The sequence below is a fragment of the Aquarana catesbeiana genome, linkage group LG09 (assembly GCF_042186555.1).
Source record: "Aquarana catesbeiana isolate 2022-GZ linkage group LG09, ASM4218655v1, whole genome shotgun sequence".
Classification (NCBI taxonomy): domain Eukaryota; kingdom Metazoa; phylum Chordata; class Amphibia; order Anura; family Ranidae; genus Aquarana; species Aquarana catesbeiana.
The window spans coordinates 101,825,099-101,844,536 of record NC_133332.1 but is presented as its reverse complement, the minus strand read 5'-3'; the positions used below and the strand labels follow the sequence as shown (position 1 = coordinate 101,844,536).

Sequence of the window (19,438 nt, the reverse complement as noted above, 5' to 3'; positions counted from 1 at the left end):
ATTAGACCTTCCTTCTAATATGCGTATTTCGAATGTATTTCATGTCTCCTTATAACCTTTGGTCTTTACCACCTCGGTGCCACGTCCTCACCCTGTACAGGTTGAGAACTATGAGGAGTATAAAGTACAGTCCATTGTTGACTCCCGTAGGTTCCATGGGTGCATACAGTACCTGGTGCATTGGAAAGGGTATGGTCCGGAGGAACGCTCTTGGGTCTCATCCTCGGACGTACATGCCCCTGTCCTCTTCCGTGATTTCCATAGACGTTTTCCCTTCAAGCCTGGTGGTCCTCCGAGGGGTAGGGGTCGTTGAGGGGGTATTTTCAGGGCTGGGCCCAGCCCTTCCTTCTCTGAGCTGGCTGCTCAGCTGTCAGCTAATTGCCAGCTCCCATCTCTCTCCACAGTTACTCAGCTGTTGATAATATCCTGCTCGTCAGTCCTGCCTACTTAAGCCGTCCAGTCCAGAGGATCTCTGCTTTCGCCTTGGTCAACATCACAGAGACGATCTCCTGCGTTCCTGTTTAAAGACTTGCATTACTGACATCCCTTCTGGCTCCAGATCCTGCTTGTTGTTTCACTACGTTGATCCTCGACTTCTGGCTTGACTGACTATCCATTCCGGTTTTTGAACTTTGGCTATGTTTTGGTTATGTTTGTTCTTTTTACTTTTATTATTAAACAAGTGTGATTTAACTGTACTTCTGTCTCGGTCTGATTTTATGGTTTCTGACATGTAGTTAGCACCTGGCTTCCCAGGTCGGGGAGGAGGGTTAATGCTTTGCTGCCTTTTCCCCGATGTGTGTGTGCACAGGCTTTCGTTCGGGTCCAGCCTCCCTGCCGTGTTGTGTAAAAGGAAAGAGGTCCAGATCCTAGGTGCTTCGAGGAACATTTGGGGAAATGCATGGGGAAGCTACACTAAAAACTTTCTGGGACCTATGGAACTCCGATTCGCTAGAAGACACCTGGTACATGATCTTCTCTGTTAGAGCACCACCAAACGTGTACTTTTCTCTAAGGGACTTCACTTGTGCAGGTAACCTGGGGAAGCCACAGTTAAGAAAAAAACGTTACTGCATGTTATACATGTTCTACCAAAAATTCAGTGAAGTTGTTTCAACTGCTCAAGACCTGGTCTGAAGTCACTCAAGGGGTGCATGTGGGGTTCTGGCGTCTCTCTAAGAAACCAGGGTCAGAAATAGCACATTGGGGTCAGGGGCAGTGCTAAACTATTTTGCGCCCTAAGCACGACCAGCTACTAGCACCCCCCCCCCCCCAGGAAAAATAAAACTTCAAAATGAATTCAATAATTCTAGCAGCAAAACTCCTGCATAACACTAAACTGATGCTCTGTAGGGGCTTTGCATATGACCACCCATGAAACGTCAAAAGACTTCAGTATCCTATATTTTTTCATAGCAACGCTTTAAAAGCCCCCATAGGTCATCAGTTTAGCGTTATGCAGGGGTTCTGATACTACAATTATTGCTCTCACTTCGGCGTGTGCGGTGATACATAACATGTGTAGGACAATCGCAGGCGCCAAAGCGCATGCATTTTTGTATAACTTTTGCATATGTGTGTGTGTCGGGGCGGGGGCTCTGAAAGGTTTTTTTTTATGTGTCTCTTTAAATGTTTAAAACTTTTTTTTTTTTTTTAGATTTTTACTTTACACTTTTATTGCTAACACATAGGGAACCAATAGTCCCCTATGTACTAGCATATTGGTGACAGGTACTCATTATTAGACATTCAGGCTTTTTAGACCCCAGATGTCTCCTCTGTGCTCCGCTACAGCTGATGGAACACAGATGGTGTTCCATCAGCTGCTTCCCCGAGCACAGCTCCAGTTGAATGGCAGCGCTGGTCCAGGAAGTGACGTCATACATGTCACTTCCTGGTCTTTGCTCAGGAGGGAGGCCCAGCAGATGTATGTCCGTGGAGCTCCTGCCGTCCTTCCCAGGGCCCCCCCCCATTGACCTCCCCGGGCCCGCAAGAGGGATTACGGCGCCCTAGACAGCAGCGCACCCTAGGCAGTCTGCCTAGTGGTAGCACCGGCCCTGATTGGGGTCTGTGAATATCACAGCAATACAAGGTTAGCCTGCAAGTCTAAGAGCAAATGTACAAAAAAGCGGCAATCGCCCCAATCTATAACTGGCCTTTGCAGCTAGGTGCGCATGAAACACACTTACCGACCGGCCTGCAAAACAACCAAATTGACCCTGTCAAACAGTTTACATTAAAAACAGAAGGGTTTTGTTTGCATACATTTGCAAATATATGCGTAAGCTGCAGTGCTTAGGCCAAGGGACCTCAGTATATACTGCAGTCCCATCTCTAAATTTCCAAAGTCTCCATAGTAGGAGCACATATAAGAATGGATAGATTAAAGTTATATTAAAGTCCTTTTTTTGTTTAAAAATACCAAACATGTTATACTTACCTGCTCTGTGTAAATATTTTGCACAGAGCAGCCCAGATCCTACTCTTCTCAGGTTCCTCGCCGGCGTTCCAGGCCCCTCCCTCCTGCCCCCACAGCAAGCAGCTTGCTATGGGGGCACACAAGCCACGGCAGGTTGTTTTATCTCAATGCATAAAATAACCTTCTGCCTTTAGAACCAATTTAATGCCGCGTACACACGGTCGGACTTTCCGGCATACTTGGTCCGGCGGACCAGAGTGTGCCGGACAATCCGCCCGTGTGTGGGCGGCGGCGGACTTTTCCGGCGGACTTCTTCCCAAAAGCCCGCCGGACCTAGATTTTAAACATGTTTGAAATCTTTCCGTCGGACTCAGTTTCGGGCGGAAAGTCCGCTCGTGTGTGTGCTGGTCCGACGGAAAGCCCGCTCGTGTGTAGGCTGGTCCGACGGACCAAATACGACACGAGGGGATGGTATTGCATCTCGCGCTCGCTGCAATAGGAAAAACAAATCTTCCTATTGCGGCGAGCGCGGGGCATACCAGGCCCTTAGGTCTGGTATGGATTATAAAGGGGAACCCCGCTACGCCGAAAAAACGGCGTGGGGTCCCCCTAAAATCCATACCAGACCCCGATCCGAGCACGCAGCCTGGCCGGTCAGGAAAGGGGGTGGGGACGAGCGAGCGCCCCCCCCCCTCCTGAACCGTACCAGGCCGCATGCCCTCAACATGGGGACAGGGTGCTTTGGGGGAGGGGGGCGCCCTGCGCCCCCCCCCCCCAAAGCACCTTGTCCCCATGTTGATGAGGACAAGGGCCTCTTCCCGACAACCCTGGCCGTTGGTTGTCGGGGTCTGCGGGCGGGGGCTTATCGGAATCTGGGAGCCCCCTTTAATAAGGGGGCCCCCAGATCCCGGCCCCCCACCCTATGTAAATGAGTATGGGGTACATGGTACCCCTACCCATTTACCTAGGAAAAAAGTGTAAGTAATAAAACACACTACACAGGTTTTTAAAATATTTTATTAAACAGCTCCGGGGGGGGATCTTCCTCCGGCTTCGGGGGTCTTCTTCCGGCTTCGGGGGTCCCTCCGCTTCATCTTCTCCCGGCGTCCGGTTGGTTCTTCTCCGCTCTCCGGCCTCTTCTCCCGGTGTCGCAGGTCTTCGGCCGGCCCCTCCGCTCTCTTCATGTAGCTCTATTGCGAGCGGAGGTCCGGACTTCTGGGCTTCTTGGCTTCTTGGCTTCTCTTCTCTTCTCTTCCCCCAGATGTTGACACGACGCTCTCTCCGGCTGGACTGGTCTCTGAGGGCTGCGTTGTGACTTATATAGGCGGAGACCCCGCCCCCATATGATGTCACAGTCCCTGGGCATGCTGGGACTGTGACGTTTTAGGGGGCGTGGTCGACCACGCCCCCTAAAACGTCACAGTCCCAGCATGCCCAGGGACTGTGACATCATATGGGGGCGGGGTCTCCGCCTATATAAGTCACAACGCAGCCCTCAGAGACCAGTCCAGCCGGAGAGAGCGTCGTGTCAACATCTGGGGGAAGAGAAGAGAAGAGAAGCCAAGAAGCCAAGAAGCCCAGAAGTCCGGACCTCCGCTCGCAATAAAGCTACATGAAGAGAGCGGAGGGGCCGGCCGAAGACCTGCGACACCGGGAGAAGAGGCCGGAGAGCGGAGAAGAACCAACCGGACGCCGGGAGAAGATGAAGCGGAGGGACCCCCGAAGCCGGAAGAAGACCCCCGAAGCCGGAGGAAGATCCCCCCCCGGAGCTGTTTAATAAAATATTTTAAAAACCTGTGTAGTGTGTTTTATTACTTACACTTTTTTCCTAGGTAAATGGGTAGGGGTACCATGTACCCCATACTCATTTACATAGGGTGGGGGGCCGGGATCTGGGGGCCCCCTTATTAAAGGGGGCTCCCAGATTCCGATAAGCCCCCGCCCGCAGACCCCGACAACCAACGGCCAGGGTTGTCGGGAAGAGGCCCTTGTCCTCATCAACATGGGGACAAGGTGCTTTGGGGGGGGGGGGCGCAGGGCGCCCCCCTCCCCCAAAGCACCCTGTCCCCATGTTGAGGGCATGCGGCCTGGTACGGTTCAGGAGGGGGGGGGGCGCTCGCTCGTCCCCACCCCCTTTCCTGACCGGCCAGGCTGCGTGCTCGGATCGGGGTCTGGTATGGATTTTAGGGGGACCCCACGCCGTTTTTTCGGCGTAGCGGGGTTCCCCTTTATAATCCATACCAGACCTAAGGGCCTGGTATGCCCCGCGACGGGGCTAGCAAGGTGTCAATCTCGCCGATAAAAGCGGCAAGATTGACATCCTTCTCTAGTCCCGTCGCACCTGAGTCACGTTCAAAATGAACGGACTTGTCCGTGTGTGGGCAAGTCCGTTCATTCTGAAAGTCCGCCGGAACTCCGGCGAAAGTCCGTCGGAAAGACGGGCGGACTTAGCCCGCCGGAAAATCCCGGCGTGTGTGGGCAAGTCCGTTCGTTTTAAAGTCCGGCGCACCTGGCGGACAAAGTCCGTCGGAAAGTGTGCCGGACCAAGTAGGATAGAAAGTCCGCTCGTGTGTACGCGGCATAAGGGCAGGTATTCCTGGAGGGAGCCCACCCCTAGGTAACCACTTCAGCCCCGGAAGATTATCCTGCTTAATTACCGGGCTATTTTTTGTGAAACAGCACAGCGTCACTTTAACTGACAATTGTGCATCACTGTGCTCAGACAAAATTGACGTCCTTTATTTTCCCCCACAGAGCTTTCTTTTGGTGGCATATGAACCTAAAAAAACCCCAAAAACTCTTCCTTTTCTTTTAAAGGGGTTGTAAAGGTAAGTGTTTTTTCACCTTAATACATCCTATGCAGTGACCCCCCCCATTTTACATACCTGAACCCTCAAACTTGTCCCACAGGGGTGCACCTTCTCTCTGCTAGGGGGTTCTCAGCTGTTGATTGGATAGATTGATAGCAGCGCAGCCATTGGCTCTCGCTGCCATTCCGGGAGCGCCCGCAAGGTAACCCCCCCCCCCAGGGGGTTATCTGATGCGGGGAGGAAACGGGAGAGCCGCTGAGGGACCCCAGAAGAACAGGATCGGGGCCACCGTGTGCAAAATGAGCTGCATTGTGGAGGCAAGTATGACATGTTTGTTATTTTTAAAAAAATTAAAAAAATACCTTTAGTGTCACTTTAAGTGAGAGCATGCATAAGGTCTGCGCTAAGTGCTCAGCGGGGCCCCATTCTGTTACTGAGAGTAAGGCAACAGAGGTACGTTGACTGATGGACTGGCTCCATATGCCCTTCCTAATACAACACATAAATCTGTGCAAGTGTGTAGGACAAGGGAGGACATCTTCTGGAGAAACTCCGCTTAGAACACTACACACAAGTGGCTTGCCTCTAAGTTGGAGGACTGCCTTAATGTTTGATTCTTCACCTGACCATGTCCCCCGCCTGGTCCCGGGAATTGGTGACCATGGCTTTGGGTGAGGCGTTACCTCTGTGCTAGCTGCCTGGCATAGCCCTAAGAACCTACCCCAGAGAGATAGTCCTCTCATGTGACCCAGAACTTGGTCCCCAACGAGTTAGTGAGAAGTATGGAGAAAAGGTTCATCAACACCCACCTACCCAACAACCATCCCGTGCCCCCTTACATGCCAATAAAACACGGCCTGGGACAGGTCATACATGTAATTGACGTGTGAATGAGGCCTTAGCAAAAAAGCTTGACTGAACTGATGACACCATTGTGAAGGAACGGAACACATGGAAGGGTCAGAGCCCAGTCACCAACCGAAGGGCAGACATCTCAAGTCTCCCTCAACTCGTGGGACTCTCCCGCATTTGACAGCAGGCTCACGGACACCCGCGAGTGAGGCACAACTTCCTGGCTGAGCCTGCCTGCACTGTCACCCACTGCCACAGGAGGTGTTTGAACATTGGCTGCGAAACAAAGCTCCCGAGCTCGGCTCCCATTGGTCAATGGGTGGTGTCTGCGTCAGCGAAAGGAGGGAAGAGTGAGGCGGGCCTGTGTGGTGAAATCATTCCCATGCGTGCGCTGCGATTGGTTGCTAGGCTTGGCTAATTTGCCTAGCAACTGAGCATACTGAGGCGGGGTCACGTGATGTTTCTGCGCATGTGCCGCCCACAGGAGCAGCACAGTGTTTTGGTCTTACAAATAAAGCTTTGCAGGGAAAACAAAAAAGCAGCCACGAAGCAGCAGTGAAAGTTCCTGGAAAGGGAGGGGACCGGAGCCATGCTTGAACTGTATGTAAAACTGGGTAAGAGGATATGGGGAGGGTTGTGTGTATATAAGAGAACAATGCCCGATGATTGTTATTATTGATGATGAAGGATACCACTTCACTTGGGCCTCATTCAGTAAATCTGATAGATGTGTTGTTTGGACTTTACATGAAGGATCCAGTTTGATGGCCAAACAAATCTGCAAAAGAAATCTTTATCTGCTATTCATTTTAGTCAACTGAAGGGCAGCTTTTTCTATATTGAAGATTTCTTTTGCAGCTTTGTTTGGACATCGATAAAAGCTCCACCCCCACCACCATTTAAAAATCTGCCCCCTTCATGTAACTATCCGCCCCTCACCTACATGAATGCGCCTTGGCAACATGAGACAACAGCTTATCGTAAACTCAGCTATTCTGTGGCGCATGTGCAGAAACATCACGTGACCCTGCCTCAATACGCTCAGTTGCTAGGCAAACTAGCCGAGCCTAGCAACCAATCGCGCACGCACGGGAATGATTTTACCGCATGGGCCCGCCTGCCTCCTTTCGCTGACGCAGGCACTGCCAATGGACCAATGAGAGCCGAGCTCTGGAGCTTCGTTCGCAGCCGCTGTTCAAACGCCTCCTGTGGCAGTGGGTGACAGTGCAGGCAGGCTCTCAGGCAGGAGATTGTGCCGCAATCGCAGGTATTCGTGAGCCTGCTGTCAAATGTGGGAGACTCCCGTGAGTCGCAGGAGACTTGAGATGTCTGCACTGGTATAGCTGCATTTAATTGGCACTGATCAGGCTGTATTTAATTGGGGTGGGGGTTGGCGTGAAGCGTCACCTTCCTGAAGTGAGCTTTTGCAGGTTGGGATGTCTGGAAGGGGGTCATACAAGGTCATCATCTCCTAATAACGATTATTTGTGTGGAGTGTAGGATTCTATACCCCACTATTCTATCCCTGAATACAAATGTTTCCACTAATCCTGAAGAGCAGCCGAATACCGCTCTGTCCTCCTCCTTCCACCCACCGGCCTCGTTGTATATAACGGCCCCCTCAGCCGCACCTGCTCCATTCAAAAAAAAAAAAAAAAAAAAAAACTCAACAAACCAGCCAGGCCCCGCCCCTTCCCTTTAATAGTGCCGCTAAACACACAGCCCCGCCCTTTTCTTCGCCTATCTCATTTCCAGCTTTAGATGTGATCCGGCCCCGCCCCCTGCTCTGTGTTTGTACTCGAAGGTGGCTGGCCCCGCCCACCCGGCTGCTCGCCGACAAGTGCTACTGAGATGAACGGAGCGCGTTCCCGCGAGATGCTGCAGCTGTGCTGATCGGAGGTGAGGGGGAGCGCGCCCGGTGACAGGTTCACGGGAGGCGGAGGGGGAGGAGAGTGTGGCTGGGATGGAAGAGGAGCGGAGAGCCGGGATGCGGCGAGGTAGGATGGAGAGTGTGTGATCCCCGGGGAGGAGGGGGGCTTCTGTCCATTGTGTGTCTGGGAGGACTCCATCCGGTGCACCGCACACAATGGACGGCTATGGACAGCACACTGTACAGGGGGCATCCCCCTCAAGGTGCATGTCTGATCATTGATCTCCCCCGTACAGGGGAGGAGCAACACCTCCGGTACACTGTGACGTCATCACCGAGCACCGGGATTGTACAGGGACCGGGGATGGTGTGCCAAGGACAATGCCAGGCTACCTACAGTACATGTTGGCACATTGCATGGCTTTAATACCCACCCTGTCTACTGAGGGCCACACATGGTACCTGTGCAGTCCTCATCCTCTGATCTGTATAATAGATCTCCCTGGAAGGAATGTCCTCTGTACACCCTCCGGACACTTTATTAGGTTCACCCTGATAGTACCGGCTTGGACCCCCTGTTTTGCCTTCAGAACTGCCTTCATTCTTCATGGCATAGATTCAACAAGGTGTTAGAAACATTCCTCAGAGATTTTGGTACATATTGACATGATAGCATCACGCAGTTGCTGCAGATTTGTTGGCTGCACATCCATGATGTAAATCTCCCGTTCCACCACATCCTAAAGGTGCTCAATTGCATAGCTGCCGACTGTCCCTGATTTTGAAGGACTGTCCCTGATTTGGAGCAATGTCCCTCATTCCTCCTCATTTGTCCCTCATTTTGGTCTGATCTATATTGTTGTATATAAAATGCACTTTTTATCTATCAAAAAGTATTTCCCAGTGCTAAACCTTCTGATTTCTAAATTGCTGCATTTGTAAATTCCAGACGCCAATATAAAGTAATAGTAGTGGTAAAAAAGCACTTGTGGGTTTAACCAATCGTGGTTTTTTTTGTACAATTCTCCTTTAAGGGGCGTGGCAAGGGGGTGTGTCCTATGCCTGCATACTTTTGCTGGTAGGTGTCCCTCATTCCCATCTCAAAAAGTTGGGAGGTGTGTTTATTGGATGAGATCTGGTGAGTGTGGAGGCCATTGGAGTCCAGTGATCTCATTGTCCAGTGGTGAGATGATCTGATCTTTGTGACATGGTGTATTATCCTACTGGAAGGAGCCATCAGAAGATGGGGACACTGTAGTCATAAGAGCCGGTTCACACTGGAGTGACTTGTCAGGTGGTGACTTAGCCGCCTGACAAGTAGCGTCCCGTTCTGTACAATGGAACCGTTCTAATAGGAGCGACTCAAGTCACTCCGACTTAGAAAAAGGTTCCTGTATGACTTTGGGGGCGACTTGCATAGACTTCTATACAGAAGTCGTTTTGCAAGTCGCCACTCCTGTGGTGTCCAGGTTGCCTGAGGCAGTCGTGCCGCCTCCGTGTGACCGACACTAAAGGGATGGACATGGTCAGTAACAATACTCAGGAAGGCCGTGGTGTTTAAACACTGCTCAATTAGTACTAAGAGACCCAAAGTGTGCCAAGAAAATATCCCCCACACCACTACACCACCACCAGCCTGAACCATTGATACAAGGCAGGATGGATCCATGCTTTCATGTTGTTTTCGACAAATTCTGACCTTATCTGAATTTCACAGCTGAAATCAAGACTCATCAGACCAGGCAACGTTTTTCCAATCTTCTATTGTTCAATTTTGGTGAGCCTCGGTTTCCTGTTCTCAGCTGACAGGAGTGGCAGCCGGTGTGGTCGTCTGCTGCTGTAGCCCATCTGCTTCAAGGTTTGATGTGTTGTGCATTCAGAGATGGTATTCTGCATACCTTGGTTGTAACGAGTGCTCATTTAAGTTACTGTTTTCTTTCTATCATCTTGAACCAGTCTGCCCATTCTTCTCTGACATCAATAAGGCATTTTTGTCCACACAACTGCCGCTCACTGGATGTTTTCTCTTTTTCGGGCCATTCTCTGTAAATCCTAAAGATAGTTGTGCGTAAAAATCCCAGTAGATCAGCAGTTTTTAAAAAAAATACTCAGACCAGCCTGTCTGGCACCAACAATCATGCCATGTTCAAAGTCACTTAAATCCCTTTTCTGATGTCGGGTTTGAATTTCACCAAGTTGTCTTCACCACATTTAGATGCCTAAATGCATTGAGTTGCTCCCATATGAGCAAATTTGTGTTACCAACAATTGAACAGGTGTGCCTAATAAAGTGGCCGGTGAATGTCCCATATCACACTTACCTTTTCATGGTGCTTTTGGTTCACATCTGAGCAGGTGTAGGAGGTGTGTAAGGCTAGGCTTTGTGTGTGTGTGTATATATATATATATATATATATATATTTTTTATTATATTATATTTTTTTTTTGGGAGGTGTCTGTTGTCATGCAGGAGAAACAAAGAAAAATGCATAAAGAATGCATAGCACTGTGTTTTTTGGAAGTCTATGGAACCAAAAACACAACCTGCTGCAGGCAAAAAAAGTCCCTGACCCTTTCCAGAAAACACACCAATGTGAATGTGACCCATAAGAAATCATGTTGAATGGACTGTCTATTACTGTAAAATGTAAACCACGTAGGTATGAACATAACCTAAATGCACTGGAAATCGCACTGGGTTTTTGGGAGCTGCACAGCGATATGCGGTTTCCCTGCGGCTGCGTTCTTTGAAGAGGCGCAGGGACTTTCTCCCTGCGTTTTCTGTAGGTACCGCTACCTTGAATGACTAAGCTGCTGTGACTGGGAAAGCAGCATTGTGTGATCCTAGACTTATGCAGGATAAACCTATAACAAGCCCGGTGAATCTTGTGTCGTTCTCTTCTCACCTGTCACATGTTCCATCCCACTCTACCATCTTGAATCGGGAGCTCATTATCTCTTCTTGTTTGCACAGCCAGGCCCCTGATGACGTTCCCTCCATCCCACGCACGCGCAGACATGGCACACATCGTGTATAATAATGGTTCTCAACCCTGTCCTTAAGTAAGGTCATGTTTTGGGAATTTCTCTTAGATAAAATAGCTGTCCAAAATACCAAGCATTGATTCTGATTTAAAGCACCTGTGCAAGATGAAGGAAAACCTGCAAACATGGCCTGTTGGGGGTACTTGAGGACAAGGTTGAGAACCACTGGTGTAGAAGACATGGCCTGAAAGAAAATGCAATACTTTGGCTCCACAGCCTCCTTGGATGTGTGACTTGTATATCTCAGAAGGCTGCGGGAGGCCATTATATTTTCTCACCTAGGTGGGGAATCCCAAAGGGAACACAAGTAGGGGAAAGGAAGTTGGCTCTGAGTGAAGGTCCACGTTAAATAATGGACAAGTCACTTTTCAGAGGTCTGTAGGGATCATAAATGTGGAAACATTGATTTGTAAAGGGAACTGTTCTAGCTGTGATCTCTAATAGTCTCACATAATGAGGTTAATTTATTAGAATATGTTCTCAATGCTTAATAACCACTTCAATACTGGGCAATTGTACACCTTCCTGCCCAGACCAATTTTCACCTTTCAGCGCTGTCGCAATTTGAATGACAATTGAGGGGGGAATTTTCAGGTGGGGACACTTATTTTGATGACAATTGTCTGAGAGCATTTTCTTTCATTTTCAGTTGTGTCTACAGGACAGGAAGTGAAGGGAAATCTCCCAATGGAAAACAGATGGCAAAAAGCCTGGCAGGGTTTTTGACTGTGCCCTACTCTACCCAAAAGCTTGAAGTACAGCCAGAGCTCGTTTGGCTGTACTTTTTCTGTGGATCACTGTCAGCTGACGTCGCAGAGCCGGTCCAGGCTGGGGAAAGATGGTGACCATATGGTCGGGATCCACCCAGGAGCCTGGACTGGCAGCTGGCTCAGCCTCTCAGCAAGCTGTTGAGAGCCCAAGCCAGCACTCCAGTGAGGGGGGGGGGGGGGTAGCGTGGGGCAGAGCAGACAGCAGTGACTGACAGTCACCAGCTATCTGCTCAGAGTGGCAGGGAGAACTGAGCAATCAGCGGTGTTTGCTCAGTTCTCACCCTTAACCCACCTTCACACTGAGCCGGTTTGAAATCGCGCAAGTTCAGCTGAACCTGCACGATTTCAAACTGGCATTTCAGTCTGACTTCAGAGGCGAGTTGACAGTCATCTGTGCGGGTTACTGCACAAATGTCTATTTAAATCACCCCCAAATTCGCCAAAAGTAGCACAGGAACTACTTTTGGGTATCTGTGCAGCGCCGCAAAGTCGGTGGTGCACTGATTTGGAAGGTGCCATAGGCGGCGATTTGACATATCAAATCGCATGTCAAAACGGCCCAATGTGAACGTGGGTTTAGAGATGGTGGGGGACAGATGAAGCATAGCCTGCCATCTGATCTACAGTTCACTGACATGAAAATAAATGTATAAAATCCATTCCCTGCAATTATTACACATGCTCGGGATGCACTTAGCAGAATGTAAAATAATCAGCATTTAGATTGTGAGCTCTTAGGAGCAGCCTCCTCCCAACTGCTCTGACCCCCCCCCCCCCCAGCCAACAATGTCATTCTGTCAGTAGGGCAGGGGGTGGGAGGAGCTGCAGGTCTGGATGGAGGGTGGGAGCTGCCCAACTTATTTAATTAGAAGGTGATTACCCACCTCCTGCTCTCTGTCCAGCTCCTCCCGCCCCCTGCTGATAGGATGAGCCCCGGGAGAGGACACACAGGCTGCTAAGTGGCATGGCTGCAGTCCAGACTGGAATGTCATGAACCGTGGCCCTTCTACCAACAGGCCACAGAGCGGTACCGGCCTGTGTCACGGGGGTTGGGATCTCCTGTTCTAGTGGATTGCTGTAGTACCACAAGGGCTCCTTTAGTGCCCTATATCCCGCTGACATTCTTTTTGGCTATTTTTGTTATTCCTGGTTGGATCACTTTAATAAAATAATGCTGTGTATTAGGTCCCTGTAGAGTTTCAGCCCAAAGGTACCCCCTTTTAACTATCCATAACAGTAAAAAAAAAAAAAAAAAAAAAACTTCCAGGGCCCATTCTGATTGGTGTGTTATGGTAATGTGGGATAAAACATGGTTACCAGAATTTCCGCTATTCCAGTGTATGTTGGGATTTGAAAATTTTTGGCTCAGAATAGTAGCTGATCGCTGGAACTTGTTCCAACTACTCTGGGAAAGCGTTCCTTGTGGTCACATTACACCGCTTTGTATGGCTTTTGGTTTTATGACTTTTATTCATGTTTGACAGCATTATGTGAAGTGCGCAGTGTTGTGTCTGTTGGGGAGATAATGTCTGTCTTCTGCTCTATATCTATCCCTTGTAGGAAGTGGTTACGTCTGTTTTTACTAAGGGACCCTCATCTGTATTCCACAGCTGCTCCCTTATCGGAGTACATTGCATAACATTATTTTTGTTGTCTTATCACGGCCTGCCCAACATGTGGTACACAGTTCTATAATCAGAATAACATTAACATGGCTGCTTCTTTATGAAACCTATTCAGTTGTTTCCATTCCATATGAATCTTTAACTGCTTCAATACCAGGCACTTTTACCCCCTTCCTGCCCAGGCCAATTTTTCAGCTTTCAGCACTGTCACACTCTGACAATTGCACGGTCATGCAACGATTTTTGTCATTTTTTTTTAAAGACCGCGCTATCTCTTGGTGGTATTTAATCACCACTGGGTTTTTTATTTTTTGATAAAAAAACAAAAAACACAAAAGACCAAAAATTTTTACTTCGTTTCTGTAAGGGCTCATGCACACTGCAGCTCAAAAAAGCTGCCTTTTACAGGTGTTTGAGCTTTTATTTCTGCCTATAAAAGCCTGAAGAAGCTTGCTCTTTCTCGTGTTTTTTATTGAGCGCTTTCACACTCTTGAACATAAGCATTTTTTTTTTCCCACAAACCCTTCTAGATAGTGTTTTCTTAACCACTGTATAAATAAAACAAAAAACTGCAACAAACATTTTTGAGCTCTTTGGGTCACTAGCTCCTCTCAAAAATGCGAGTTTGTTTTTATTTTTCTGCCTGTAAGAGCATATGCCTAAAAAAAACCCCTAGTGTGTATGGACACATTGAGACCCATGGAGGGGAGTTTCTAAGCAGAGAAAATAAGAGCTCAAAAGCCTGCATGAGCTTTTATAAAATTTTGTAAATAAGTAATTTCTTCCTGCACTGACTGGCCTGCACTGCTGGGGTTGCACTGATGTTCAGTGCCCTGATTATTTGTGCCGATCTCCCCTGTGAGGAAATACCGCTGATCGGCTGTCCTCTCCTCCTGCGCTGTCAGTGTGAGGAGAGTCGATAACAGGCATTTCCTTGTTTACATGTGATGAGCTGTGATTGAACACGGCATCGGCTCTTTACCAAGACCGGGGATGCCCTGTGTCCCGCCACAAACTCCCATAGGGAGAAGTCATATGACATTGTCCCAGAACGAGAGAGCCACCTTGCGCCCGTCATTTATATGGCGGTGGGAGGTGGTTAAAATAGTCACCAGTTTCTGGAAAAAAAAGTGGGGTTGCTTGATAAGTGACCATCCCTGTGGTTTTTGATCTGGCCTACGTCCAGCCCCTCACAATAGTCTTTTTCACATGGAGTGGTCAGGAGGCAGTAAGAACAGGCAGATGAGCCACAGTTCTACCACACCACCTAAAGTTAACATACATACATTGGCGTCATTGCGAGGAATAGTGCTCCATTGTAGGTGTCGGTTGGCAGACTAGTGGGGTTGATTTACTAAAACTGGAGAGTTCAAAATTTGGTGAAACTGCATGGTAACCAATTGGCTTCTAACTTCACCTTGTTCAATTAACTGCTTCCGGACCACTCACCACATATATATACTGTGGCAGGGCGGCCCGGCTGCACAAAATCGCTAACCTAGGGGGCACGCAGCTCCTGCCATGATTGGACACAGTAAGAGCCAATCAGCGGGTCCGGCGGCCGCGATGACTGCTGGACACGCCGATCGTTCGGAGGAAAGGCAGAACGATGGTCTGCCTATGTAAACAAGGCAGACTGCTGTTCTGTCAGAGTAAAAAAGAGAGCCAAGCTAAAACACTGACCTCTTTTCCTCCAGTGCATCCCCTCCCCCCACAGTTAGAAAGCAGGCGTCACCTAGTGTCAGATTTATCCGCCGCAATATCGCAGCCCTGCTAAAAATCGTCGCTCGCCGCCATTACTAGTAACAAAATATTAAAAACAATATAAGTCCCTAAATCTATCCCATGGTTTGTAGATGGTATCAATGTACGCTTATTTACCAAAAATATTGGCCTAAATTGATGAAGAAATTTTATTTAAAAAAAAAAAAAAAGTTATTAGGAATGTTTTATAGCAAAAAGTAAAAAATTTTTTTTTTTTTTTTTTTTATAGCGCAAAAAATAAAAACCACAGAGGTGATCAAATACCACCAAAAGAAAGCTCTATTTGTGGGGGAAAAAAGGACATAAGTTTTATTTGGGTACAGCTTCGCATGCCTGTGCAATCTTCAGTTAAAACAATGCAGTGCCGTTTTGCAAAAAATGGCCTGGTCAGGAAGGGGGTAAAACCTTCTGGAGCTGAAGTGGGTAAAGCGATTGTAAAGGATCGTTTTTAATTTTTTTTTTTTTAAATAACAAACCTCTCATACTTGCCTCCATTGTGCAGCTCATTTTCCACAGAGTGGCCCCGAACATCCTCTTCTGGGACTCCCCGGGGACTCTCGTGGCACCTCCCCCGCATCAGATAACCCCCGAGGAGAAGCGTTCTTCTGAGGGGGTTACTTTGTGGGCACGCTCCTGAGTCCAGCATTTGCGTCCACAGACACGAACGCCGGACTCGGCTCCGCCCCCACGTCATTGGATTTGATTGACAGCAGCGGGAGCCAACGGCTGCGCTGCTATCAATCTATCTAATCGAGAGCCGGGACCCTGTGGCGAGAGGTACAGCGCATCACTGCCGAGGAGATGAAGGGGTTCAGGTAAGTAAAATGAGGGGACTGGGGGGCCGGTGACTGCCAGGTGTTTTTTCACCTTAATGCATAGGATGCATTAAGGTGAAAAAACATGAGAGTTTACAACCCCTTTAAGGTTGGACAGAAAAATAAAAATCTGAAAGCTGACCCTTGTGTCTCTTATCAGTGGGAGGAATAGTGCCCCAAGGGCCGGATCAAGACAAGCAAAGGGCCACAGTTTGGAGACCACTGCCCTAGATGAACAAGTGGCCTGGTCAAGGAAACGTGGCCTACTCCAGGCAAGCTCCAGTTGGGAAAAGCTGTCGGCAGTCTTACATAAAATTGCTGTTCCAAATTATTATGCCAATGATATTTTTCTCATTTACCTAAATAATTGACGTAAACAACAGTCAGCATAGTTCTCATGTTATCAACTATCAAGAGTACAATTCAAATTTTATTGAACAAACCTCCTAATAATAGTTTTTTTTTTGCGCAAAATAAAAAAACTTACAATGCACTGTTCCAAATTATTACACACAGTAAGTTTCAAAACACTTTATAGGTTGTAAAGAACTGAAAATTGTCATTTGTTGTGTTTGCAGCATATTTACTGAAATCGAAAGCTATTTCAATCAAACTTTGAACAACATTTTAAGTTTTTAGGTGTCCTTTTATGAAAGTGCGGTAAAATACCGCTTTTCAGTTCTCAGGCATTCTCAGAGGAGATCGCTCTCCTCTGAGTGCCTGTTTATGAAAGTGTGTAGATCGCTTCTCATGTTGAGTTGAGGAGCGATCTACAAACGCCGGGAACTCCTGAGAATGGCTCCTCTCACTGTAATCTCGCGTGATATAGCGGGATTACAGTATGAGGAACCATAAAATACAAAAGTTTAACACAAATCAGCACACATTATTCCCCAACATATTAATAAAATAATAAAGTTAAATTCCCCCTACACAATATACATTAACCTAATTATAAAAAAAACATTGTTTTTATCAATATTTAAAGATCATACATGTCCCTATTTAAATGTGAATGGTGTATAGTAAATGAATGTAATGCACATATGTAATGCAGCTATACACCATTCATATAAATGCAAAATACATTTATAATCATTAAAAAAATAATTTTAATAAAGTATACAAGTATAAATATTTATTAATAAATTAAAGTAAAATATATTTCATTATAGATAAACATAAAAATTGATAAACTGGTGCGATGCGAGAACACTGCGAATCCACTGCGGGTTCCCGCATCGCACCGACTCGCATGTCAGTTCACACTGCCATATGCGAATCGCTGGGGAGCGTCAATACATTGTTAAGGACACCCCCAGATCAGCTTGCATATCGCACTGCGAACTGACAGTTCGGACATGAATCGGATCGCATATGTGTGAACACACATGCGATCCGATTCTGGTCCGAACAGAAAAAAGGGTCCTGTGCGTGTTTGCACCGAATGCGGTGCGATATCAGCCATACTATCTGTACAGCTGATATCGCACCGCACAGACATCGCATGTAATGTGAATGGCAGTGTGCTGCAAATAACATGCGATGCCTGTGCGATGTCCGGCATCGCACAAGTGTGAACTGGGCCTAAAAGTTAACACCCCCAAATCAGTTCGCATATCGCAGTGCGATCTGCAAACTCGGACAGTAATCGAATCGCATGGGTGTGAACACCCATGCAATCCGATTCTGCTGTGGACCAAAAAAAGGGTCCTGTAAGAGTTTGGTCCGAGGGCAATGCAAATTTAGCAATACTATCTGTATGGCTGAAATCGCATCGCACAGAGATCGGATGTGATTTTGCACTGCGGTGCGAATCACATCCGATCTCGGACACCGCAGCAGTGGGAACTGGCCCTAAATCATATTGCATTTGCACCAAAATGGTACAGGACCCTTTATTTGGTCCGCACTGGAATCGGATCGCATGGGTGTGAACACCCATGCGATCCGATTCCTGCACCATTACATAGTTCGCACTGCGATCTGTGAAATGATCTGGGGGTGTCATTAACTTTACATTGACACCCGCAGTGGTGCGCAGATGTCAATGTAGGTGCGATGTGAAAACCCGCACAGGAATCACGCTGGTTCACGCATCGCACAAGTGTGAACCCAGCCAGAGACGTGAACATCTAAAAAAAAAAAATATATATATATAGCTATATATAGATACATATATATATATATATATATATGTATCTATATATAGCTATATATATATATATATATATATATAGATGTAGATATATATATAGAGATATATATATATATATATATATATCTCTATATATATATGTATGTATATATATATATATATATATACATACATACATACATACATACATACATACATACATACATATATATATGTATATATGTATATATATATATATATATATATATATATATATATATATATATATATATATATATATATATATATATATATATATATATATATATATATATATATATATATATATACACTATAAATTCCTATCCTGCTGGTTTTGGGGTGTGTAATGGTGGGGAAGGTGTGCTCTGACTGTTTGGTGAAAGAAAGAAGTCAAAAGACTTCTTTCTTTCTCCAGAATATCAGCCAGTTTCAGGCTTCTCACTCTGATTCTCCACTTCTGAAATGGTGAATCAGAAAGTGAGAATTCTGTCACAGATCGCCAGTGAGGTGTGGAGATCGCACCTTCATAAACTGGCCGTTTCTGTGAATTCTCACTGTGCTGAGATAATCAGCGGAGAACATGTTCTCCGCTGATTATCTCAGTTTCATAAACTGGTAAAGCGCTGAGATCAGCGGTGAGACTCGGGATCGCCGCTGATCTCAGTTTCATAAAAGGACACCTAAAACATTTTAACTGGTCACGTTACATTTTAACATAGAACCCCTTATTTGATAGCAGCTTCATAAGTCTTGCATCCATTGGACTTGAGTTTTTGGACAGTTTCTGCTTGAATTTGTTTGCAAGATGTCAGAATAGGCTCCCAGAGCTGCTGTTTGGATGTAAACTGCCTCCCACCCTAATAGATCTTTTTGCTTGAGGATGCTCCAAAGGTTCTCTCAATAGGTTTGAGGTCAGGGGAGGATGGAGGCCACACCATTACTTTCTCTCCTTTTATCCCCATAGCAGCCATTGATGCAGAGGTATTCTTTGCAGCATGAGATGGTGCATTATCATTAGGGTTGTCCCGATACCGATACTAGTATCGGTATCGGCACCGATACCGAGCATTTGCCCAAGTACTTGTACTCGGGCAAATGCTCCCGATGCTTCCCCCGATACCTAGACTGTCAGCTGTGATCGGCGCGTGGGGGAGTTACAAGATTCTCCCCCAGCGACTTTCACCAGCTTTAGTGACATACAGCGGTGATCGGTCACCGCTGACTGTCACTGCATCCTCCTCCGTGCCCCCTCCTTTCCTCTGTCCCTCTCCGCTGTCCCCTCGTTCTGC

At 47.2% G+C, this 19,438-nt stretch overlaps 1 protein-coding gene across 5 annotated transcripts in view; it reads left to right on the top strand.

Annotated features, from left to right (window-relative positions):
• The first annotated feature begins 7,623 nt into the window (after nt 1–7,623).
• LOC141107976 (SLAIN motif-containing protein-like) overlaps nt 7,624–19,438 on the top strand; it is a 58,370-nt gene continuing 46,555 nt past the window's right edge. For 2 of the 5 annotated variants that reach the window (XM_073599093.1, XM_073599088.1), the window contains exon 1: nt 7,955–8,078. In XM_073599093.1, the coding sequence (XP_073455194.1) occupies nt 8,045–8,078 (34 nt within the window). In that variant the 5' untranslated portion in view covers nt 7,955–8,044. Of the gene's footprint in view, nt 8,079–19,438 lie in introns of all 5 variants that reach the window. The other 3 variants (XM_073599092.1, XM_073599089.1, XM_073599090.1) reach the window with 3 other exon arrangements.